The sequence below is a fragment of the Eptesicus fuscus genome, chromosome 7 (assembly GCF_027574615.1).
Source record: "Eptesicus fuscus isolate TK198812 chromosome 7, DD_ASM_mEF_20220401, whole genome shotgun sequence".
NCBI lineage: Eukaryota > Metazoa > Chordata > Mammalia > Chiroptera > Vespertilionidae > Eptesicus > Eptesicus fuscus.
In genome coordinates, this window is record NC_072479.1 from 102,835,116 (window position 1) to 102,860,674 (window position 25,559).

The 25,559-nt window shown below is 39.4% G+C and overlaps 1 protein-coding gene across 3 annotated transcripts in view; it reads left to right on the forward strand.

Moving 5' to 3' along the window:
* The window catches only part of TNRC6B (trinucleotide repeat containing adaptor 6B), a 206,037-nt gene that overhangs the window by 166,609 nt on the left and 13,869 nt on the right, over positions 1–25,559 (forward strand). For all 3 annotated transcript variants that reach the window (XM_054719553.1, XM_054719551.1, XM_054719552.1), the window contains 6 exons: positions 1,454–1,602; positions 7,057–7,182; positions 16,469–16,600; positions 16,783–16,884; positions 17,061–17,235; positions 24,586–24,723. In XM_054719553.1, the coding sequence (XP_054575528.1) occupies positions 1,454–1,602; positions 7,057–7,182; positions 16,469–16,600; positions 16,783–16,884; positions 17,061–17,235; positions 24,586–24,723 (822 nt within the window). The remainder of the gene's footprint in view (positions 1–1,453; positions 1,603–7,056; positions 7,183–16,468; positions 16,601–16,782; positions 16,885–17,060; positions 17,236–24,585; positions 24,724–25,559) is intronic.

Consider the following 25,559-nt stretch of genomic DNA (forward strand, 5'->3'; position numbering starts at 1 on the left):
TACCACCTTAAAGGAATCAGCCTTGCTCGGCTCTTAGCAGTTGTTGCCATGGAAGAGCTCAGACTCAGCAATAATACTTTTGCCAGATCTTCCGGTTTTTGAAGAGAGGCCAGAAGAAATTCAGATGTATATTGATATCCTGATTTTTAAATATTGGAAGCTAATTCCAGTTTTTAAAATGCTGTGTGTGGCCAAACAAAGTATGTCTGTGGCCCTGCCAGACTCAGCTCTCAGGTTGCCAGTCCTGTCTGCCCTGGGATGTTTCATTACTGACTACTCTCCCATTACAAGTGGAGCAGATGCAGGGTCAGCCCTTTGTCTGTGGGATCTTCAGAAAGACACTGCTGCTCACCTTAAAAAGAATCAAACCAAGAAGAAAGCAAAACAGTCATGGATAATAAGGACATAGTCTTTGATCTGTGATATTTTAAATATGAGAATAACTAGGAATAATCTTCTGGGCACTGACCATGTCAGTGTACAATAGCAAATTTATAAAGCCGTGAAAGAAAAGTGGAAATAATCATTGCACCTGGGAGTTACACGGCACAAGTCACGTGGCACACCATCTCTGTGTTCAAGTTCTAAATTTTTTTTAAATATATTTTATTGATTTTTTTACAGAGAGGAAGGGAGAGGGAGAGAGAGAGTTAGAAACATCAGTGAAAGAGAAACATCAATCAGCTGCCTCCTGCACACTCCCCACTGGGGATGTGCCCGCAACCAAGATACATGCCCTTGACTAGACTCGAACCTGGGACCCTTCAGTCTGCAGGCTGACACTCTATCCACTGACCCAAATCAGTTAGGGCAAATTCTAAATTTTAGAGGCAACAGTTATGCCTCTTTGATTTTTTTATTCATAACTAGAGGCCTGATGCACAAAATTTGTGCAAGAGTAGGCCTTCCTTCTCCTGGCTGCCAGCACCGGCTTCCCTCCAGCCACCAGCAGGCACCCAGGACCCGGGATTCCCTCTGGCCATCGATTTCGTTGGGAAGGACGTCCGGTCTAATTAGCATATTATGCTTTTATTGTTATAGATAACTGTGTTTCACAACCCTACTCATTTGTCTCTAACAAATGTTATAATAGCAGCAAGAGACAAATTCTGTCACTGAGGACATTTGAATGTATGAGCAAGACATACTCATCAAGCATATCAATAGCCAGAATAAATTTTTTTAAGTCAGATTTTTACCAGGTTAGCCTTAAGGTTGTCTTTCAGTCTTCCATAGAAAACAAACCACAACTGACACGTGGTGGGTTTGTTTGTGGTGTTGTTCTTTTAATTAAACAAAAAGGACCGTGTTTCCAGGGAGGGTCACCAGCAGCCGGAACTATTGAGAGCTCTTTTGGTCTTATACCCAGCACCGCAGGGAGGAGAACGGGGCAGGTCACTCTTGGTCATGAGGGAGACATTGATTCTTGAAATTTTTCTGTGGTACCTTTCAGGGAGCCTTACAGATAAAAAATTTGATGTGGACAAGCGAGCAATGAATCTCGGGGATTTTAATGATATCATGAGGAAGGATCGATCTGGGTTCCGTCCACCTAATTCCAAAGACATGGGAACCACAGATAGTGGGCCTTATTTTGAGAAGGTGAGTTGAATCCTTTAAGATAATTCATGAGAACCACTTTGGTTTCTATTTGTCTTTTGATAATTTCAGGAGGAGGAAGCATAGAATTATTGAACTAAATTAATGAATAAAACGTAAACATCTGATTTAAACGGTGACATGCAAACAGTTGATTTCAACCGGTGATGATGCAGGAGCTAGAACCATGTCTTTAGGTATCGATATGAGCATTGTGAAGAAGGTCTAAGTTTTAGAAAGTTTATGAAGTTTGGAAAAGAAATTGTCTAACTGTTATACATAGTGAGGGAAATGAAAACATGTAGAAGAAATTTTAGAGACATTTCTGAATTATCTTTTCTGCTACTTTTTGTGCAGTTGAAAATTAAATTTCAATATCTTTCGCAAATACTCTGTGTCTCCGAAAGCCTTGCCTTCCTTCTAGCTGTCACGATGACCCAAAACTCTCCTTTGCTATTCCTAAGTATTCTTTGCTGATCTTTTTTCATTTCTTTAGTGATCTATTTAGTTACAGTGATATAATTTCAAACTCTTAACTACCTGATTTAAATAAATCATGTATACCTGTTTGTTTTGATTTTTAACAATTCTAATGGAGGAGATTATTCCTGAATTCAGAATACCAGCTTGCAGTGTTCATGGTCTTCAGAAAGCAGTTAAAACCAAAATTTTTAGATCCGGCACATTTTTGACACCATTGATGCTGGCCCAACATATTCGCAAGAAGATTTACTCTGGCTTCTATTTCTGCAGCTGCAAAGACTAATCAGTATTAGATGCATAAAAATAAAGTGCCTGGCAATTTTTGTCTTAGTGCAGTGGACAGAATGTGTTACTAACTTAGAGGATAATAAAAATCTGTATCAAAGAAGATGACAGATGGTGTCTGTTGGGCAAAGTGTGATGATGATTATCAGATCCAAATTCTGTCCTTGTTTATTGCTAATACACTCTAACATTGTTTATGCCTAGTGTTTTCTCTCTTTTCCCTTCTTGCATTCTGTTGCTTCACTAACCAACCCTGGTGATTGGCTAACTACTACTTTTCAGCTGACTTTGCCTTTCTCCAATCAAGATGGGTGCCTTGGGGATGAGGCTCCCTGCTCTCCCTTCTCCCCTTCTCCCAGCTACAAGCTGTCTCCCTCTGGTTCCACACTACCCAACGTCAGCCTTGGAGCAATCGGCACAGGGCTCAACCCCCAAAACTTCGCTGCTAGACAAGTAAGGAGGCCTCTCAAATTTATAACTGCTTGACTGTGGCCTCGCCTTGGCCCTGGTCTGAAGTTTATTGCATCATTTGTCTGTCTTGGGAAATTTGTTGATTACTGAATGCACAGAATGATATTAAGTATAGGCTTTAGATCTTTCAGCCCATAGAACCCATCTCTCTTCATGTTTCTCAACATGGATTTTATTTTAAATCTGTTTCTTTTGTCTTCTCATTCCCTGCTCTCTAGTTAACTAATAACTACCTAAGGAAAATGTTAAAAAGGCTACATAGGTAACTTATATCATCTAATTTAATAACATATTTGCCATTTTTAACATTATATTAAATGTCAAGTACTAATACTTTCAAGTTATTTTCAATTTAATACTGCTAGTTGAGGGCGACAGCATCTTAAAATCTAGTGTCTTTAAAGTGTGAAATATAATAATTACCCAGAGGAAGTTAACTTTATTAGATAACTAAGCTTTGAGAAGGTGATGCTGCTCAGACGTGGCAGTGTTCCCTTCAGCCTGGAGCAGCCCCTCTCCTAGGGTCTGATCTGTGAGTCTCTGGGGAAGGCCATGCCATAGAAACAAGACGGGCAAGGCTGGCATGGTGATGCCCACTTGCTTTCGCAGGACTGAGGGGACGCAGCAGGCCTTTGTCTGTCACCCTGCAGGAGCTCTGTTGTAGTTTTTGTTGAGAAAACCAGGAATTTGGAGACAATTCCTTTATGACAGGGACTCCACGATGATATTTTTCTAGTCATAGTTCTGTGACTTTCACCTCAGGATGTCAAGGAAGGACATTGAATTTTTAGTTGCACTCATTTTATTTCCACATGACTTTTCACATAGAAAGAATGCTATAAAACATCTCTTACACCATAGTCTTCACAATGCATGTAGTTCTTTCGTATGCTTTTTAATTACTGCCTTAGCATATTTTAAAAAATGGATATTATATCCATGTGTTCAGATTGGTTACAGCACATTTTTAATGGATTTATACTATATCCATGTGTTCAGATTGGTTATCTCTAGATTGGGAGTTACAGATAATATTTTTCCTTTATATTTCATTGTTTCTCTTAATGTTTCCACAGAGGATATGGATATGTATAACTTATATTAACATAGAAGAACAATTATATCAGTGTTTTCGGGGGGGGCCTTTTGTCTCCGGTCGAGGTATAGAAAATATAAAGTAGTCAGAACACTCTTCGTTCATGGTAATTATGAACATGCTTCCAGGGTGACGTGATGATCAAATGCTGTTTCATGGAAGCATTAGTGTGACAGGCCCGCGACCCCGCTGTGCACGGGGCTCTGTGAAAGGTCGTTCCTCTTTGTCTGTTGGTCTGTGGAATGCTGCAAAGTCCAGCGTGAGCCAGGTCGAAACACGCACTCTATCCAGATGTGGTCATGGTTTTTTCATAGTGTTTTTTAAATACAGACTTAAAATGTAAGGTTTTTCTTTTCAAATCACATAAGATTTCAATCAGCTTGGTAGCTCTTTTTAATGTATGTACCTTTGTATGTTAAACACTGTAGTTGTGACAAATTTCACCAATACTTATGAGAACTCAGGTCATCATAAAAGCCTCACATATCGCAGTAAAGTTTTAGACATCATTAACGTGTACATTTTGGTGACCATCTTCCTAATTTCTAAAAGACTCAGCCTGTATGATTGCCACTAAATACATTGCTGGGCACAATAGCTACTTCTGAGCCAAGAAAATGACTAGCTTGTAAAAAAAAAAAAAAGAAAATGACTAGCTTGTAAAGCCAATTTCATATAAAAGAAAAATACAAAAGAAAAAAATAGAGAAGGTATTTTTTGATAGAATACTGTTGACTTCTCTATAATAAGTGACCACATCAGATATATCAAACTGCTTGGTGTAGCTTTAGAGACACTTGATAATGAAAACCTAAAATCTTTGGTGGAAGTGGGGTAGAATCTGTCTACTAGGCATAGAAAGGAGGGCTTGATTTTACAAAAACAAAAAATAGCAAGTTCCTTTTTTTTTTTTTTTAATGTATTTTTATTGATTTCAGAGAGGGAGAGGGAGGGAGAGCTAGAAACATCAATGATGAGAAAGAATCATTGATTGGCTGCCTCTTGCACACACCCTACTGAGGATCAAGCCTGCAACCCAGGCATATGCCCTTGACCGGAATCCAACCCCAGGCCCTTCAGTCCGCAGGCGGACACTCTATCCACTGAGCCAGACCAGCTAGGACAGCAAGTTTTAAATGATCCTCACAAAGCAGCTTTGGACTTGTTAAAACATGGAATATGGCAAGGACTTTAGCTACCAGAAACCCCACCATTCAAGGACCAGTCCATATGAATAATTAACATGTAATACAAGATTATTAGTTTGATAGTAAAGTGTCAGTGAGAACAGTCTTAGCAAAATATTCCTTAGACCAGCGGTCGCCAACCTTTCAGACCTCACGGACCACCAGTAGGCGACCGATGCTTAGACCACTCGGCACCTTAGATCACTCAGCCATCCTGATCTTGCAGAATATTCTTAGCAAAATAAATGCTTCCTGTTTTTCTAGGAATGATTAGTAGCTAAGCTATTGACTACTACCATGGCCACAGAAAAGTTAGAGCTGAGTCATTTCACCTTAGGGTGACACTTTGATTATTAAGACAGGAGAAAAAGAGATACTCAAGTTTTTAGAATTAGTATTTTTCTTGTTTAAACAATTCTTTGGGAGATTTAAAATGTATGGTGAATCTGATTTTCTTTTTCGATAGACACAGATTTTTTTATTGCCATTTCTACTTTATGTTCATAATCATTTTTATTTTCAGTGCTTTCAAGTTTATTAATTTCCTTGTAGCATTCCCTTAATCTGTTTTAAATCATTAAGCCATCAAAATGTCTTTAGTATTCTAGAACTTAATGCCATTACAAAAATTTTTAAAATACCTTATCCCCACGATTCCAGGGATAAGATGATGGTGGTTCCTTCAGTTCATTGTACACATGCTTGGTATACGCAATGGTATAGCTGTCTTCACTGATGATGTTCAGTGGGACATCTTCAAGTAGACGAAATTGGTGGGTCATGGATGTTTGCAAATGATGTGCTCATCCTACAGACCAGGGCTTTATTGAGCTTTGGGAATACAAAGGAGGACATGTGGTGGGAAGACCGAATGGAAAATAACTAAAATGTAATTTGATGGTGGACATTATCAGAGAGTTTTAAAGTGTTTTGAGAACATAGAGGTGGGCTTAGTTAATTTGAATGTGAAATGAGGACGAAGGTTTTGGGGAAAACTTTCTTAGGAGGACGACCCCTGAGCTGGGCCTTGAAGAGGCCAAGTGAAGGTGGTGTAGAAAACTGCCTCAGTCAGAGGAAACACAGTGTCAAGTATGGTGTGTGGTGTCTTTGCTGAAGGACTTTTCTCAGAAAGGAAGGGCCATTCAGCCCCGCTTTCTATAGCTTTTGGAATAGTCTAAAAGTGCTCCAGTGAGTTGGTCCTCCAGAAACCAGGCAGTTAAGTTTGTTTATTAACTAGACTAATAGTCATACATTTGAATGGGAAGTTACAGGTGAGTAATGTTTGTTTTGGTGTCCCTGTAAAGATTTTTCTCTTTTCCCCATTCTTTTCATCTTGCTCTGTGATTGATTCAGATTTCCTCATCTAGCAAAGAAGGGACCAAGCAGACCCAAGACAGAGAAGAGTATTCAGATCTGGAGTAGGGTTCTCATGGAGCTGGGCTGGGCTCATAATTGGTTGGCACTGATTTCATGATTGAACTAACCAGAGAACTAATATCATGTGTTGTTTCACAGTAATATTCATAAGCCTGCATTTTTACTCAGTTGCCTTTCAAGCTGGATCTCAGTTTATAAGGCTTGAGAATAAATATGGTAAACACAATCTTAAAGCAAGTTGAAATAAGTCTTATATGGCATGTGCCTTTCAATACAAAAACAAAAAAAATAAAATGAGTGCCTTTTCTAACATTTGACTAAATTTAACCCTTTTGGTTTATAGAGTTAATCAGATTACAGGGGTGGTAATGATATGGCTATGATTGAGTTTGAATAATATTCCTGAGCATTCCAAGATCAGGAACTTTTCAGGTATAAAATTCTATAATTCAATGGAAAATAAGATACGATTCTTCTGAGGGATAGAAAATCTGGACTGTTTCTTATTTGCATGTTCTTATATTAACAAAAAGCCTTACTGTTGCATTATGTTTGCAGGGTGGCAATCATGGTTTGTTTGGAAATAGCACAGCACAATCGAGAGGTATGCACACACCAGTGCAGCCACTAAATTCTTCTCCTAGTCTCCGGGCGCAAGTGCCTCCCCAGTTTATTTCCCCCCAGGTAAGCAGTTGTGTGTTTCCACAATTCAAAAGTAAGTCCCATTCAGGTGGTTGACTGGTTTTGTGGGCATAAAAGGAATAATAGTAGTCTTAAATTTGAAAAATCCAAATACCAAAGATCAAGATTTTTAAAACAAAATATCAAATCTTTTTTATTTGTATTGTACATACAAAGTAGATGTTTTTGCATGAAAAGCATTATGGTTATATTCCTTTTACATCATATATTTTTCTAATACTGTATTGGTTTTTTAATAGTATATGAATAAAACTGCTTTATAAATTCTTTTGTGTCAGTATTCAGAAATTGGTTGCCCTCAAGGATTCACCCACAGATGAACCAGAAAATTGCCAGATTCTGATTTTTTCTGCAAAGTTTTGAGGAGCTATCTGCTAAAATACAGACTAGGTACTCTGGGGGGAGTTTTAGAACTAAAGAAGTTGCAGAGACTTGTTGATGGAGCAGCTCTGTAAGGCAGTCTCTGAGAACCATGGGAACTTTTTAGGGCCATTTCTTAATAGGAGATTTAAGTTTTTTTAGGGGGTACAGTTTTTTAGGGGGTACAGGTGAGAGATGTGTGCCAATCTACCACATACTGTCCCGCATACCTCTCTCAGGAACAAGTAAAAGCTGATAAGCTTGTGTAAGGGTTCAGTGTGTGACCTTAGTCTCCCTGGAATGTTACTTTAATGAACTAAGTTAGAGCAAGAGCTTTGAGTCCCACCCTACAAAAGGGGGTGAGGCAATTACTAGATCCAGCAAACTGGTTGTAAAAGGTCGGATTTTGTTTAGTTTTTTTGAAACTAAAGATCAAGATTTTTAAAACAAAACATCAAGACAAAAGACAAAAGCTTAAAATGTTTATTTGAAACCATAATCTATAGATTTCAAATCCTGTTTTTGACATTGAGTCCATATCTGTCTTAGTAGAGGAAGGAATGTTCATTGTGTGGGCCCCTTTGAGTGTCTCTCATCCCCTTTATGCTCTCTAAGTTCCAGTCATACTTCATGTTGAGTACAGTGGTGTGTCCTCCAGACAAATCTGTTCCTGACTTCCCCAGTACTTGCAGTGACAGTGTCTTAATCCTTGGAGCACTTTCTAGTATGCCTTAGTATCGGATCAGCAGTCATTCATGGTTATTGAATATCTGCAGTGTGCCAGATAGTGTGTTGACAATGCACATCTCTGCCTCCTGGAGTTGAAGAGTAGGCAGAAATGTGATAAATGTTGTATAGAAATACTTAACAGAGTTTGGGGAGCTGGACAAGGCCTCACACTAGCAGTGACATTTAAGCTGGTTCTTGAAGCATGAGTCACAGTTTGCTGGGCACAGCCAGATTAATGGTGCCTTCTAAGCAGCAGGAGCAGCTTGTGTAAAAGACAGGAATATCTGGAAGAAAATGGCACGTTCAGGGAAATGCATTTAATTTGAATGATTAGTTTGAGCTTGTGGAAGCATTTAGTTGCTGTCTAGAGTAGAATAGGAAGAAGCTAGTCAGGAAGTTTGGGACCCAATTTGGAAAAACTTTGCCTTGCTAATGAGTTTGGACTTTGTCCTTTGGTCTGCATGGTTTATAACCATTATTTGGGCTATTAAAAAATATTTGAGTTCCTAGGTCTCCTCCAGGATACTGAGACAGAATCTTGGGTATTGGAGCCTGTTTACCCCCGGGTGATTTTGATGTGTACCCTAAAGTTTGGCTGCTACTGCTATAGATCATATACTATTGGGCAAGATTTTTTCAGCTGAGTGACAGTGTAGGAAAATTTATGTTTTAGAAAGTTAACACTGACAGTAACTTAGAGAACATGTTTGAATGGCAGAATTATTAGAGCAAAGGATATCAGTCACGAGGCTAGTCCAGGAGTCCAGTGGCAGTGGGAATTAAGACCTTCTTGTGAAGGTCACCAAGGATCTTTGTGTTGTGGAATACAATGGTCTATTCTCTAGTTTCTTCTTATTCAGTGTATCAGCAGCATTTGACACAGTCGGTCACTCCCTCTTTTTTTAACTGTTAAATTGTTTATTTTTATTATAATTTCTTGTTTATCTCTTGTCTTATTTTCCAAAATAATAAATGGCAAGTAAACATTTACTCTCTGTCCAGTCACAATAAAAATTGCCTTTATTGCCTTGGCTGGTTTGACTCAGTGGATAGAGCATTGGCCTACAGACTGAGGGGTCCCAGGTTCGGTTCCAGTCAAGGGCATATGCCTGGATTGTAGGCTCAGTCCCCAGTGGGAGGCGTGCGGAAGGCAGACGATCAGATTCTCTCTCATCATTGATGTTTCTCTCTCTCCCTCTCTCTGAAATCAATAAAAAATATAAAATAATAATAAAAAGAAAAATAAGTAAAAAGAAAAAATTTTTTTATATTGCCTTTATTTCTCATTACCATCTCTGCTCACTCTTCAACAGAAATAATATTCTGTGCTCTAAATTTAATACAGTGTCCTGATGTACCTCACCTGACATCAAGCATGAAATAAGTAGGTAGCAATAGCCAGAGATACTTTTCTCTGGGGAATATTCAGTGTTATTAAGGAAAGAAGGGCATAGCACTTTGTACTACGGACTCAACCAAGTATATATTCTAGCAAAAAGGGGCTTAACTTAGGAAGCCATTTTTATTTATATTTTAAATCATTTTTTATTTTTCAATTACAGTTGACATACAATATTATGTTAGTTTTAGGTGTACACCCCAGTGATTAGACGTAGCATAATTTACTAAGTGATCATCCCAATAGATCTTGTACCCATCTGACACCATACATAGTTATTAGAATATTATTGACTACTAGAGGCCCAATGCCCAAAATTTGTGCAAGGGGCTTGGCCCCCGCCGCCACATCACGGCGGCAGGGGGTTGTCAGGTTAATTAGCATAATACGTTTTTATTATTATAGATATTCCCTATGCTGTACTTTATATTCCCATGACTGTTCTGTTACTTCCAATTTGTATTGCTTAATCCCTTCACCCTTTTCACCCAATCCCCTATCCTCCCCCAAATCGTTTTTTGTATGTATAAGTCTGTTTCTGTTCTGCTTGTTTGTTTGTTTTTTAGATTCAATTTTTGATAGATATGTACTTATTGCCATTTTATTGTTTATATCTTTATCTTTTTTCTTCCTACAGAAGACCCTTTAACATTTCATGTACTACTGGTTTGGTGATAATAAACTTCTTTAGCTGTTTTTTTTTTTTTGGGGGGGGGGCGGGGGAGGTACGGGGCATGCTCTTTATATGTCCTTCAATTCTAAATGGTAGCTTTGCTGAGTAGAGTAATCTTGGTTGTAGGTCCTTTTCATCATTTTGAATATTTTTTGCCAATCCCTTCTGTCCTGCAAAATTTCTGTTGAAAAATCAACTGACAGTCTAATGGGAGCTCCCTTGTAGATAACTAACTGCTTTTCTCTTGCTGCTTTTAAGATTCTCTCTTTGTCTTTAACCTATGTATTTTAATTATGATGTGTCTTGGTGTGGGCCTCTTTGAGTTCATCTTGTTCTTTCTAAGTTCATCTACTAAGTTCATTGAGCATCCTTATAACCAATGTTTTGGACTCTGCATCAAGTACATTGCTTATCTCCATTTTTATTTAGTTCTTTTTCTGGAGTTTCGTTCTGTTCTTTCTTTTGGGACATGTATCTTTGTCTCCTCATTTTGGCAGCTTCCCTGTGTTTGTTTCTATGTATTCAGTAGAGTTGCTACACCTCCTGGTCTTGGTAAAGTGGCCTAATGTAGTAGGTGTCCTGTAGGGTCCAGTGGCACAGCCTCCCTGTCATGTGAGCTGGGCACTCCCAAGTTCTTCCCCCCCATCCCTCCACTGTGTGAGCTTTGTACACCCTCCTGTTGTAGTTGAACCTTGATTGCTGTTGGCACATCAATGGGATCATCTGTGCAAGAGCCCACCCACAGAGCAGGACTTACTTCAGCGGGGCTCTGGTGCCTGCTGAGTCCACCCCTTGAGTGTGTCGCTTGTGGAGGTGGTTCGGTGGTGGTGCTTCATCGTGGTCTGAAGCTTTTCCCCAGGTACTGTGGATCTGGGGCCTCCCAGAAGGTATAAGCCAAGGTTATCCACAACCTATGTTCTGCCAGGGGCCACCTGGCATGAGCTACAAAGTGATCTGCAGATGGCTGCTACCTGTGCTGGACTTGGAGGTACCCAGTAAAGGCCAAGCTGCAAACCAAGGCTTGCTGCCCTAGTGCAAGGATTAGGGCCACTTAGAGTTACGGGGCACGCTAAAGTGAGATGCTGCTTGTTTGAGAGATTTTAGGAAAGTTTGAAGCATGAGCCAAGACAGGCCATTCAAATGCAAAAGCCACTGGAAATAGCTTGGGTGGGCTCAGCAAATTGATGGGGTGGTGTCTCAGGGAATCACCAGGGCAGAGCAAACAGTGATAGCCAGGTTGAAGGAGGCTCAGATATGGCACCCACCTACTGGCTCTTTGCGGGAAGAGCTTGGAAAGAGAACAGCGGCCTCTGCCAGCATTTCTGTCTGGGAGAAAGCTGCCCCACCAGCCCTCTCCCAATGCCAGACACTTCATTTCCTCCCCGTATATTCCTGGTGCCTTCCAAGTTGCTGCCCCAGCACTGGAACTCAGAGCACTCCTTCCTTTTTTGAAACACTTAATAAATTAGGCTTTCAGACTCCTTCTATATTGGTTCTCCAGCTACCTGTTCTCCATCTCCTTTATAAGTTTCTTCTCACTCTTTAACCTTTAAAGATCAGAGTGCCCCTTTCTCAAACTTCAAACTTCCTTTCACCATCTACAGTGACTGCTAGGTGATCTCACCCAGTGGAATGGCTTGAAATACTTAGAGTTCCAAAATTGTGTCTTTAGCCTAGATCTCTCTTCTTAACTTCACAGACTTCTAGGGATCTCTACTAGGATGCCTTTAGCATCTCAGATTAACATGTCCAAAACAGAGCTTCTGACTTTATCCCACACTCCCCTCAAAAAACATTCTCTAAGTGTTCAGGTCACAGACCTGAGACCTAATTGTCCATCTTCTCACAGTGCACATCCAGTCTGTCAACAAATCCTTCCTTCACAACTTTATCCAGAATCTGACCAATTCTTACCACTTCCTCTAATAGGACCTGTGGCCAAGCCACCGCCATTTCTCTCCTAGAAAAGGCCTCCTGACTTCTAAAACTGCGCTATGTGATGCAGCCATTAGCCACCTGAGCACTTGAAATGAGACTAGTCAAATGCAAGAACTAAATTTTTAATTTTAATTAATTTAAATAGCCACAACTAGTCAGTGGCTACTGTATGGACAGTACAGATATAGAACGTTTATATCAATGTAGAAAGTTAAGGTAAATCAAGTTACTACTCTACTGGGTATCAATCCTCTTATTGGTCTCTCTCACTAAGAACACAAAGCCAACTCTTAACTGGGGTCTTTGAGGCTCTTGGTGATATCCCCTCCTCTATCTGCTAGCTGCCATTTGTTCAGGCCTCTCCTGCCAACAGGCCCCAGCACACTGAGCATGTTCCTGGGTCGATCTCCCAGATTGCCACATGACTTCATCTTATTTCCTTTGGATCTACACTTCAATGCCCCCTTATCAGAGAGGCTTTCTCAGGCCACCACCACCCAGTTACTCTCCCTCCCCTGAGCATGGATTTTGAACTCAGTAAATTTATATCAAGTCATGGGAAGATACATTTCTGAATGATTTAGAAAATGGAATTGTTAGGAAAGCACTATTAAATTCATCTAAGAGACTTAGTTAAGGCTGCAAATTTCGTTAGGACCAAAGTATGTGTTCTACTTAGAAAATAAAAATACTTGTGTTCTCCTACATTTTTGAAATTTGTTTATTTAGCAAAATGTGATTAACATAGGGGCAGTCAGTATTTAATGTACACATAGAAAGAAAGAAGACATTGAAACTAATCTTTACGATTTGTTACTACAAATGTTCCAGGCCTTGGGTTTTTCTGCCTTGCTCAAATATTCAGAAAGGAACATATTCTAGCAAGCTTTTGTCTTGCTTTTAAATTGCTGTCATTTTGCACCTGCAGTGCTTCATTAACTGCCATATTGGCTCCAACTAGATCTTCACTTTCTCCAACCCAGCTGGAAATTGATGGCTTTTAAGCCAGAGTAATTAACTCCCTGCAATGGGAATGTGCAAACCTGCACTTTAATTACTCTGCAACCCAGGTACAAATAGCCATTTGCCAGGAGCTAGTCGTGCTCCTCTCTGGTCCTTCTGTATCACCAGAGAAGGACTGTACTCGTGCAATCTGAAGAAGGGAACGGTTGAGCAAAGCTAGATAGGAAGTCCTCAAAGTGTAACTTTTATAGTCCTTGTAACTGTCAACTTGAGAAACCTGTGAGATGCTGGCATTTAAATTAAATTATAAAATGATCTTGTGTTAGCATTTCTTTACTTGGTAGTCTTTGTGTCTGTCCATCCTTAAACAATATATAGTTTCATTTTGCCTTTTTTGCACTTTATGTCATGAAACCATACAGTGTATAGCTTTCTCTGATTATTTTTACTTGGCAATGTTTCTGAGCTTTTCCCATGTTGATTTGGGCAGTTGCAGTTCATATAGTATTTCATTGCGTGAATACACCATCACACATTTACCAATTCTTTCAGTAGACATTTGGGCCGTTTCCAGATTTTTGCTATTATGGGCAGTGCTGTTATGGATATTCTTATATTTCTCTCCTAGGATGAATTTCTCTAGGTTACTGCTATGTCATGGGCATGTTTTACTTGGAATGGTAGTTTCTTTTGCTAATTTTGAGTAGTAGGAATAGTAAGGGGAGAAAATAATAGACTCTTGGCAAGGGAAGGCATACATTCTCAAGAGAAATGCGTTGATCAGGAGACTAGCTGATTTGTTCAGTAGAGGTTTTAAAACTGACTGAAGAAGTGGGGAGAAATGAAAGTTCAGACAATGGCTTTTTATTTTGGAAGCCAGTAGATTGGGAAACAAGTGGAGGGGATTTCCCATGAATCATAGAAAAAAGCATTGGAAAAGAAGTTAGAAACAATAGTCTAGAATAGCACTGTCCAATAGAAATAGAAATGAGCCACATAATGTAATGTGAAGTTTTTAGTAGCCACATTTAAAAAGATAAAAAGAGCCCCGGCCAGGTGGCTCAGTTGGTTGTCACCCATCCCATATACCAAAATGGTTGCGGGTCCCAGTCAGAGCACATACCTACATTGTGGGTTCAAACACTGGTTGGAATGCATTTGGGAATCAACCAATTGATGTTTCTCTCTAACATTAATGTTTCTCTCTCACCACCACCACCCCCTCCTCGCTCTCCCAACCCCTCTCTCCAAAATCAATAAAAACATTTGTTTAAAAAAATTAATCATATCTTGCTAACAAGTTTTGATTTAATTCATTTCCTTCTTTAATTGGTAAAAAAAAAAATCTTGGATTATAAGCATGATACAGTTGTATCTCTGTTTTGACAAGCCAATTGACAAGCTATCTCTCTGTTTCAGACAAGGTGGAAAAATGTAGGTTAAAGGCTGAAACAGTTGTGTGGATTAGTAAATGACTGACTGACTATTCCCAAGCTGATCAGTTTCAGGTTGGAAAGGAGTTTTTATTGGCAGTTTTTATTACTAGATTATCCTTAGCTCTCTCAAGTTCAACATTCTCATCGATGATCAGATGGGGAAACAAAAACTGGGAATCTATATATATAAAAGCCTAATATGCAAAGTGTCCCCTCTGGAGTTCGACTGACCAGGAATTCGATCGCTCGCTATGACGTGCGCTGACCACCAGGGGGCTGCACGGAGCGAAGGAAGGCCCCAGCTGGCAGCCTGTAGCCACTAGGGACTCGACCCATGCACGAATTTCGTGCACTGGGCCTCTAGTAAGTAGAATAATAAGGCAGAAAAGAATTTGATGGAGTGACTGTTAATAAGTTAAAATATAGTGTCCACTTAATAGGTATTTATCAAACATCTACTATGGCATGCACATAAAGATAAATGTAAGGTTCTAAGATCAAATCATAAATTAATAAAATTTTAAAACCTAGCTGCTTAAATATTATAAAGGGGAGCAAAACATTTTAAAATATTGTAAATTTTATTTTTAAATATTGAGAATTTAATTGACAATAAGTTTAGTATATGAATTGGGAGTTATGATGCAATCATCAGAGAAACTGAGATCTTAGACATCGTTAACAAAAGCATGGCTTTTAACAAAAAGGTTATTGGTGGCCAGGTCTACTCAGTACTAGATTATCCTAGGAAATGGCTTTCTGTTGTAGGCTCTGCATTGAGAAATTGAATGAAATACAAGTGGAAAACAAAACAAAACACATTTAGCCTAAAGATGAGACACAAGAGAACTGTAATCATTGTCTCTAGACATTGAAAAACCATCCTGAAGAATAAGAGCATTTATGGGGTGCATTCTAAGCATTTGACATGGATTAACTCATAAAATTCTCAAGCAATCACTGAAGTTAATATTATTATTCCAATTTTGGAGGTAAGGAAAATGAAGCTCAGAAAGGTTAAGTAAGTAACTTGCCCTGAGTCACATGCCTCAGAAATGGCAGACCTATGCAGTCTGCCTCCAGAACTAAATAAACTCTTGACCAGTGTGCTTCTTGCCACTCATGGAAGAGGGATTAAGTTTGTTGTCCTTGGCACCAGCTGATTCAGTGGGTTCAGTGAAAGAACGTGCAGAGAAACTCAGTTCCAGTCAGATGAAACATCTTAAATGAGTCCGAATACAGGAGGGAGTCCTGTGTCTACCCCTGGAGGTTCCTGCAGCCTAGCCTAGCTCACTCCCGAGAACCATGGAGGAAGAACCAGCTGAGCCAGTCAGTGTCTTTTGTTTATCAGTTGATAAATTTTTTTATTTGTATAACAAATACTTTCTTTTAAGCATTTATTAAGTAGCTTTATACGGTTTGATATATTTTGTTTTATGGCACATTTTGAGTAATAATTTCTCAGACAAACGTCATATTGTCATTAAAATTTTCTGATCTTGCCTGTTTTCCTGATTGTAAAGTTTATCATTTTTGTTGTAAAAAAATTGCAGAGTCTAATAAAAGAATTTAAAAGCTCATATACTATCACCACTCAGAGATAACCATTGTTAACTCTTTGATGTAATTTTCCCAATCATGTAATATTTTTCAAGGAAAAAATTAACTCTTGTTTTAGATCTATTAAGATTATTTCCACACAAGAATAATTTATTTTGATAAATTCTGACAGTTCAGCTTTTTTGTTCTTTTTATTATTTTTTTGGCTAGGTTTCTGCCTCAGTGCTCAAGCAGTTTCCCAACAGTGGCCTGAGTCCAGGTCTTTTCAATGTGGGGCCCCAGTTATCTCCTCAACAAATTGCCATGCTGAGCCAGCTTCCACAGATCCCCCAGTTTCAGTTGGTAAGTAGCAGATTTTCCTCCTGTAAGTAAAAGGGCTGTGTACTTTTTCTTTAACTTGATTTGCTTCTTTTTATATGCGCTCATCTGGGGGGTAAAAATGACCAATAGACCAAGAACTTGGTGGTACTTCGGTCGGGGACACGATTCAGGAAGCTTAGGGCCTCTCTCTCTCGTCCCCGTAGGCGTGTCAGCTTCTCTTGCAGCAGCAGCAGCAGCAGCAGCAGCAGTTGTTACAGAACCAGAGAAAGATTTCTCAGGCTGTGCGCCAGCAGCAAGAGCAGCAGGTACATGGGATTGCAAGGGTCCCTCTCTAGTGCTCTTCGTAAGGAGTGCATGTCTACGAAACCTCTTTGATAGCAAAACAAATCATATGTAGTCTTTTCCTGTGAAGTTCAGGACATTGCCTTACCGTGTGTCTGTTCTCCCTTGGGCCTCCTTGCTCTGGCCTGCCCGCCTCCAGCTGGCTCGAATGGTGAGTGCACTGCAGCAGCAGCAGCAGAGGCAGCCGAGCATGAAGCATTCACCGTCTCATCCCGTCGGGCCCAAGCCACATCTGGACAACATGGTACCCAGCACTCTGAATGTGGGGCTCCCAGACCTTCAGACCAAAGGGCCAATACCTGGATATGGTTCCGGTAAGTTGTTAGTAATGAGAATTACCATTTTTAAGCCTCTGGTAAGGATTGAACCTACATTACCCTCTGTTTTCCTAACAACCATACAAAGTGTATATAGTCTTATCTCTGTCTTACAGATGAGAGGTATCTGAGTTATCAACATCTGAGAGTTTCTATAGGTTTCAGAAGCTGACCACACAATGAGTAAATAGCAAAGACAGGGCTCCAACTTCTGACTGAAAAGCAGTCTTTTTATATGGATGAATGGCAGTCTCCTTCCCCAGAAGTAGGAATTTTTAAAAACTGGTTTAAATGTTTGTATATGCTGTGAGTGCTACAGGTACCTGAGGTTATAACATATTAAAATATATACAGGTTGAGGTGTTTAACTTGACATAAAATTACCTTCTCTTGAGAAAATGGAGAACTAAAATTAAATTTATAAGGCAAACTGGTAAAATTCTTCTGATATTTGTATTTCATCTGATTTAAATAGAATTAGCACAAGTAAGGTTACACCTTTGACATTCATAAAGAATTTCTTGGCAGGCAAATCATAGCTCTTTCAGAACTGAGGAACATGTTGTAAGCAGAATCCAATCAGTGAGGCAACAGTGATTTAAAAATAAATTTCAAAAATTAAAAACATACCACACACCACAGCAGGTTTCTTCTCAGATTCACGTTTAGATTTTATTTTGGTAAAGAAAGTACTCTACTATGCAAACTCAAAAGCAAAAAAACCTGAAATCCATGCTCCTAGCCAAAAAAATAATAAAAAGAACAAAAATAATAAAAAGAAAACCTGAAATCCCTGGACAAATGACCTTGCTCTCTGTGCTCTAGTCTGTGAGGCACCTACTTATATATGTTTTTATTTCTTTCAGAGAGAGGAAGGGAGAGGGGGAGAGAGAGAGAAACATCAATGATGAGAGAGAATCATCTATTGGCTGCCTCCTGCACACCCCTTACTGGGGATCCAGCCTAGGTGTGTGCCCTGACCGGGAATTGAACCGGGACTTCCTGGTTCATGGGGTGACGCTCAACTACTATCAACACTGGCCAGTCTCAATTATACTCTTTAAGCCTTTGCATTCGCTTGCTTTTTTATCGATTCCTTTATTCTAATGCTAACCGTGTCGAGTCACACTTGACATCCGAGTGCAAAAGGTTAAAAATTACCCACCTGAGAACTGACTTAAATTCAATATATCCTTTCTACCACTTGACACAGGACAGACTCTCCACCATCCCATATCTTACTAGGGCATGCTCATCTGACTATAGAACACCAGGTCACCAAGCAAGGAGGAAGCCTCCCATGATAACTAATGAAGGTGTCATTATCTCCTGGGTTTCCAGTCTGCTTCTTCATCATGCTTTCTGTTCAGGATGAAGCTTGACCTAAGAACCTGGGTGTTTTGATATGTGTTGAGTTGTTCTGAATTTAGACACCATATGCCAGGGGTAGGGAACCTTTTTTTCTGCCAAGGACAATTTGGATATTTATAACATCATTCACAGGCCATACAAAATTATCAACTTAAAAATTAGCCTGCTGTATTTGGTCAAACATTTAATTAACTCACCCCTACTGCCTTGGCAGGGCCAGACCAAATGATTCCACAGGCTGGACTTTCCCCACCCCTGCCATATGCTGTAATAAAGCAGGATAACTTTGCTTCCATTTCTTTTTATCAAAGAATATGTAGTTCTCAAAGTAGAGTCCAGGCAGTTCAAAGCAAAGAGAGCATTTGCAAAGTTTGCAAGCAGCTTTTCCACGTATTTAAGTGCACATGGTTCTTTTCAGCTCTTCTCGGTATTCATCCCTAGAGCATGTCTCAGGTGGAAAGAAAGGCACCTTCAAACAGCTTGAACATACAGGTTACTGACACTTAGTACTCTTAAAACACGTTTTCGACCTGGCCTTTGTGGTTCAACGGGTTGGGCATCATCCTGTGCACCAACAGGTTTCTGATTCGATTCCGGGTCAGGGCACATGCCCAGGTTGCAGGCTCGATCCTAGGTTGGGGGTGTGGAAGAGGCAGTCAAGCAATATTTCTTTCACATCGATGTTTCTCTCTCCCTCTCTCTCTCCCTCTCCCTTCGTCTCTCTCTAAAAATCAGTAGAAATATTTTTTTAAACACGTTTTCACAATGCATTAGGGTAAAGCCTGTGGATAAACTTTATTACGTGATTTTCTTAATCTGGGTATATATTAGTAAGACCTAAAGTCATGATGTATTTAGCTCAGTGACAATCAGTCTTTAGAACAGCTTTAACATTTTCTGCCTCCTATTAAAAAGTAAAAGTATACTTTGACTTTGAATCTGTTTTTAGCACATATACCTTTCTTATTTATTAAGAATATTGAAAAATTTTATCATGATGCCTTGTTAGATTAATGGTGTTATTTGTGATTATTGTTTTCGTCTTAACTATTCCTAATGGCTAAAGGATCAGAGTTCAATATACACACACACACATGCATTTATGAAAAAAAGTTTGTTTATATCATATTCCTGTTTCATAAGTAACTTATACATTTAGCTATGTATTGAAATCCTATTGAAGCAAGGAGAAAGAACATACTGACTTATTAACCTGTTTACATTTGATAACTTATTAAACAACTAGAGGCCTGGTGCATGAATTCGTGCATGTGTGGGGTCCAGCTGGCCCACCCCAATTGGGACTGATCGGGACTGGGCCGGCCAAGTGGAGGGGCCACAGGAGGTTGGCAGCCAGCCCCGCCCCCCATCTGGACGGTTGGCAGGCCGCATTGCGCGTCATAGCGACTGGTCATTCCCATTGTTAAGGTCACTTGGCTTTTATATATATAGATAGCTAAATTAATTTTATTAGGACTTTATCATATTAATTGTAATCTGACCAGTTTTAATCTTCCTTACAAGATACATTTTGTATAATTTTTCTTAATGTATATTACCTTATTTATTTAAATTGAAAAATATATTTTGAGACTCAAAGTAAGTCTGATTTGGCTGCCTGTTTTGAATAAATCTGTAGCTATAAATTTTGATAAAAATATATTTCAGGCTTATACAGAGATTTTTTTCAAAAAAGATTATATGGCAAAGATGTAACAAAATGAATAATATTTTAATCTTTCTAATGCTGAGTGTATCAACCTAAAAAAGATAACCTGTGGGTAAAAGTAGCAGGAATAATTAAAAGTATCTTAAGTCTTGATAAAGCCTCTTTTGGTATATTTTCTCAAAATTAAAAAGTTAAATGACTTCTGACGGCTTAACTAATTTTTAATTGATTGTTTCTGTAAAATAGATGTTTTTTTTTAATTCTCTGCTTGTAGCAAAATTGAAAAATTAAATTGTCAGTTAATAATGACCTATCTAAAAGTTATGTTTTAGTATATATGTTATCAAACCCTGGGCGGGGGGGAAGGGGAGAAATATACTTTAAAAAGAATTCAAAGAAATAAGTGATGTTATTTAAAAAAAAAGAGAGAGAGAAGTGTGTTATACCAAGACTTCTTTTCCAATTGCTTATTCATATAAAATTTATTAGTGCTTTATGTGTACAAAAATTTGTAAAAATAGTCATAAAGTAGCATGAATTTGATCTCATTTTAATAATGTCATAGTCAACGCCAAAAAACCATTGAAACCTGTAAAGAATTTTTGTGAGTTTATTTGAGCCAAACTGTCGACATATGCCAGGAAGCAGAACCTCAGTGAATTGAGATAATGCTCCGGAGAATGGCGGGTTACATCTGTATTTATACATTGCAATCAAAAGAAAGGGATGGAGGTGGGTTACATGAAATCCGTTGGTGATAGACAAGAGAGGCTGGAGAAAGCAAAGGGGGAAACCCCTGGGATTGGATAAAAAGTTAAATGATGGACACATACTTAGGTGGGTGCAGGAACAACTAACATGATAATGAAGGAATTTGTGGTATCTGTCCCAGCACATTAGGTTGTGCCCCAAGGGGCTCCAGAAAAAGGGAAGTTACAAGTTACCCAGACATTTCAAAGGGTATGTTATTATAGATGCAAAAAGACAGATAGGCTCAGCTAAGGTAAAGGTTGACCTTGTCAGTGAAGATACTGGCCTAGGACGTAACTGCCCACCATCACTGCTTTTAGTTCAAGTTTAATTTCAGACCATCCTTTGTGGTGACTTTAGGTCTCTGAGTTTGCAAGACCGCCATGCAGGCCTCCCCTGAGCTTGTCAGGTCAGCATGTGGCCCCTTTCGTCCATAGTCATTAGTAGCTGAACTAATCGTTAAAACAGTCACGCATCTTAATAGAAAACGCATTTCCAATAAAATCTTATTTTTTATGTTTAAAATGTATCAACATTTATAATATTTATGTGTGCATACCTAGTGAAAAGTAAAGTTATGAATATTATAGATTTTTAAAATAGCAGGAGAGTAATTTGTATATGAATATCACAATATCACGTACATGTGGACATGGATTAGAACTGTTGTGTTAAATGGGCAACTGTGGGTGATTTGTTTCTCTTGTAATGTGTTTATTATAATTATTACAAAAGCAGTAGTGTGTTTTTTAATCTACAATAAAAGGAGTAGCAGAAAACAGAACTACAAAGGGAGTGAAGGAGGGAACAATGAAGGACAAGTTCATTTGAGAGAGTTTCCTTCAGATGCTAAGCACTGAGCCAAGTGGTAGTGATGAACAGATGATGAATTAAGGTGCATGGAAGCGGGAGAAAGGACAGATAAGATACACAAAGGGTTGTTTTTGTAAGAATGATAAGATAGCTAAAAAGGGATATACTGGAGAAATGAGTCCCTGGGAAGGCAAGGGGCATGTCTTATCTCTCTGTACCTCAGTTGCTAACACAGAACCTGGCACAAATTAGGCTCTCCATAAATATTCATTAAACTGAACTAAATGGTTTGTTTGATTTGAGTTAAAGTGTTGGTGAGCTGGAGAGTTGCAGGGAGGCCACTTGGTGGACTGAGCAAGTTTGGTTTTAATGAAATAGTGTAATAAAGTCAGTGTTCTCCTGGGTTTAGAGGTATGATCGCTCATTAGTAGCCCAGAGATCACAAGTGGTGTGCTCCTCTGCTTTCTGTTAATGCAGCCCAGACAGAGCACAGCGCCCAGAATCCCTCCCTCCAGAGCTGCTGAGTGCATTCTGTATCCTGATGTCATGCCAACGTTGCACTGACTTTTTTTTTTTCCTCTCAATGGTTTTGGGTTTGCAGGGTGAGCCTTTCAAGGCAGTTTCATCTTCTGTCCTTCCTATCACCCCTTTAATTTTTTCCTTACCAAACCTTGTTATTTAGTTATGGTGCTGCTATATTTTGGTGGCATTTGATCTCCAAGTTTCTAATGAGAATGATGCCCACTTTGCTTAAGGTTCAGATGGACTCCCCTCTCCTACGATTCATAACTCTTACTAATTTTCTACACTTCATGTGTCACAAAAGAATTCTAAACAGCTGAAATTTAATACCTTTAATTCACTATGAGTTTTAGAGACATTTTAGAGCAACGTTAAAGAAAATTAATGTGTAAGGAATGGTTCCTTATCCTTTTACTAATCCCTACATTCTTGTTTTTAATCTTCACCAGAATCCTGAGTTATTTTCAAAAGCTCTTTCTCAATGACTGGAACCAGCTTTCAGATGGCCTGGAATCCAAGCACCTTGGGCTGGTTTTCTCTGTCAAAGGTAGAGGTGTAATTTGCCCAAGGAGCAACACACTTAGGCCATTAAAGCTTATGTCAGAGAAAGCCCTTGTTCCATTCAACTTCCCTGCCCTCCAGTCTTATTGCAACTCAGCTACATAGGACAAAAGATGAAGATATCTTAAACCCTATTTTTAAAATGTGTTTAATTTTAAATAATTCCAGCTCATAGCAAGGATTTCTACTCTCCACCCTTCAGTTACTTATACTAGTGAAGTCAGTTACAAACGGTGTGAAAGAACAGAGTTCTATTTATAGCAACATTTTGAACATGTCAAGAGGGTGTTAGAAATGGACTTGAACTTGATTTATTATGCATTTGTAAAACTATACCTGACAACTAGGAGAAGCACAGGGGGGAAAAAACATGTCCTGGACCCTCAATGGGATTTGGATAAATGGTATTTAGGAACCAATAAGACACCAGCAGATGGTAGGAGGGTAACATGGATGCAGCATGGAGTCTTGCCTGGCCAGAGCTGCACCTTCTAGAGTAAGAATAGATTGGCTTTTGGCTCTTACAAGCCACCTGAGCTTCGGCATGGGGAACCCTGATCACCTCTCTGGGTTGCTACACTTGCTATAGCTCTTAATCGTCTCTCTGGTTATTCATTGTTCTTCCCCTTCTCTGTTTCATTGCTTTATTTTAGTCCTTTATTTTACTTTTATGACAGTGGGTTTGAAAAAATATTAAGTACATTGTGATCCCAAATGGATGGTGGACCTTGCGAAACTCCATCAACGAGTCTCTCACTTTGGCTTTCTCCTGTCCAGCCCTCTGCAGTGGGAAAGCATTACCCACCAAACTCGTGCGGAAAGCCTGACACCCAAGGCTTACCTGGGGACTCATGGCAAAGTCAGCTCTGAGCCTCTTACTAATTACCTGTTGGACTTTGGGATCTGCATCACTGCGTAAAAACTTTTTTCAAATTGATCTCTCAGATTCTACCCTGACCTTCATCTACCCATTCTCACCTTGCCAGTTCTCTTTCTAAAATACAAACCTAGCTACTGCTCTCGCACTTGCTTAAAATTTTCTTTATCTCCTGTCTAAGAGGAAAAAAGGTCCAAACTCCTTTACCTGATATATAAAGACCCTGCATGACATGATTCTTCATTTCTCCCCCATCTCCTGCCACTCTGCCTCACTTCATCCATAGTTACACCGGACTCTCATGCCTTAAATATTGTCATGAGTTAGAGCTTTGTACTTGGTTTCCTTGATTTCCTCACATACCTCCCCTAGGCCCCCGGTCAAATTTCCCTCCTTCTGCAAAGCCTTTCCTCCCCAGTGCCCTTACCACACCTCATAGCTGCTCTTATTCTGTGTTAGTTTCATGTGTGGACACCTCCACCTCAGGTGGAGAATCACTGGCCCCAACATTCTATTTGGCACAAATGTCAAATTAATAGGTGGGTGAGATGGTCTTAATTATATGGCAGTCATACACATTTTCATATCTTAACAGAGTCGTTATGTTTTTAGCAAGCAAGAGCCAAGATCAGTATTTTGAATTAAAATGTCAGTTTCTGAATGAAACTCCTTGAGAATTAGTCTTTAAGTTACAAATGAATCCATTCATGGGTTCTGCCTCAGAACTCTTGTTACTGATACCAGAAATTTATAGAAAGACATAAAATGTGGTTTTCTGTTTTAGGCTTCAGCTCTGGCGGCATGGACTATGGCATGGTTGGCGGGAAAGAGGCTGGAACGGAGTCTCGCTTTAAACAGTGGACCTCCATGATGGAGGGACTGCCCTCTGTAGCCACACAGGAAGCCAATATGCACAAAAATGGTAAGAGCAAGCAAAGCATTATGAGTTGGAGCTCTTCAGACCCTCAGCAGGCCTTGAAGTGTCCTGTAAAATTATTTTAAAGCATGGATTTTTAGCTTTTTCTTATTAGCAAGCCTCTTAATTTCTTTCCCAAAAGTCTTATGATTGCCTATGAAGGAAGATTGCGTATGCATTTCAAATTATAAGAATGCTAGTTCTAATTAAAGAGAACAAAACTTCCCACCTGCGGTGGGATGGGATTGAGGATAGTAGAAACAAACTTAATCACCCATTTAGGGTAAAACCCTAATAAATTGGCTGAGAGAACAAAAACAGGTGTTTTTTTTAGGTGCATGAGATCACAACAAATATATTGATTTTTGAACCTTTCAACCTCCAAAAGAAGACTAATAGATTAATACATGAGAATTGAACTTTCCACAAAGCTTTCTTGCTCTTTATGGATTACAGCAATTGAGGGCATTCTAGGCTTTGGTTGTGAATGTGGGTCAGCCCTTCATCTCCATAATCCTCTGTAAGAGCTTCTCCATTTCCCTGTAAGACAGATAAAAGGTCTCGGAGTCTTCCTTCAGCCTTCGTTTCAATGTTAGTTTCAATGAATAGTAATTGGCTTGGACTCACCTCTGTCTATAGAACCAGGTATAAATAGGAGTGGGTCTGCTGCTGCAGCTCCCTGACAGGCCTCGGCCCCGTCAGCCTGCAGCCTTCCGTGGTTCCTTTATAAGCCACTCATACAAACGTGCCCATCCAGTGGCTGCTCAAGTGGCCACTTGGAGCTCTCTGCCTGCTATGCCAAAGCACGTCATTTGATTTTGTGCCACAAAATGAAGAACGAT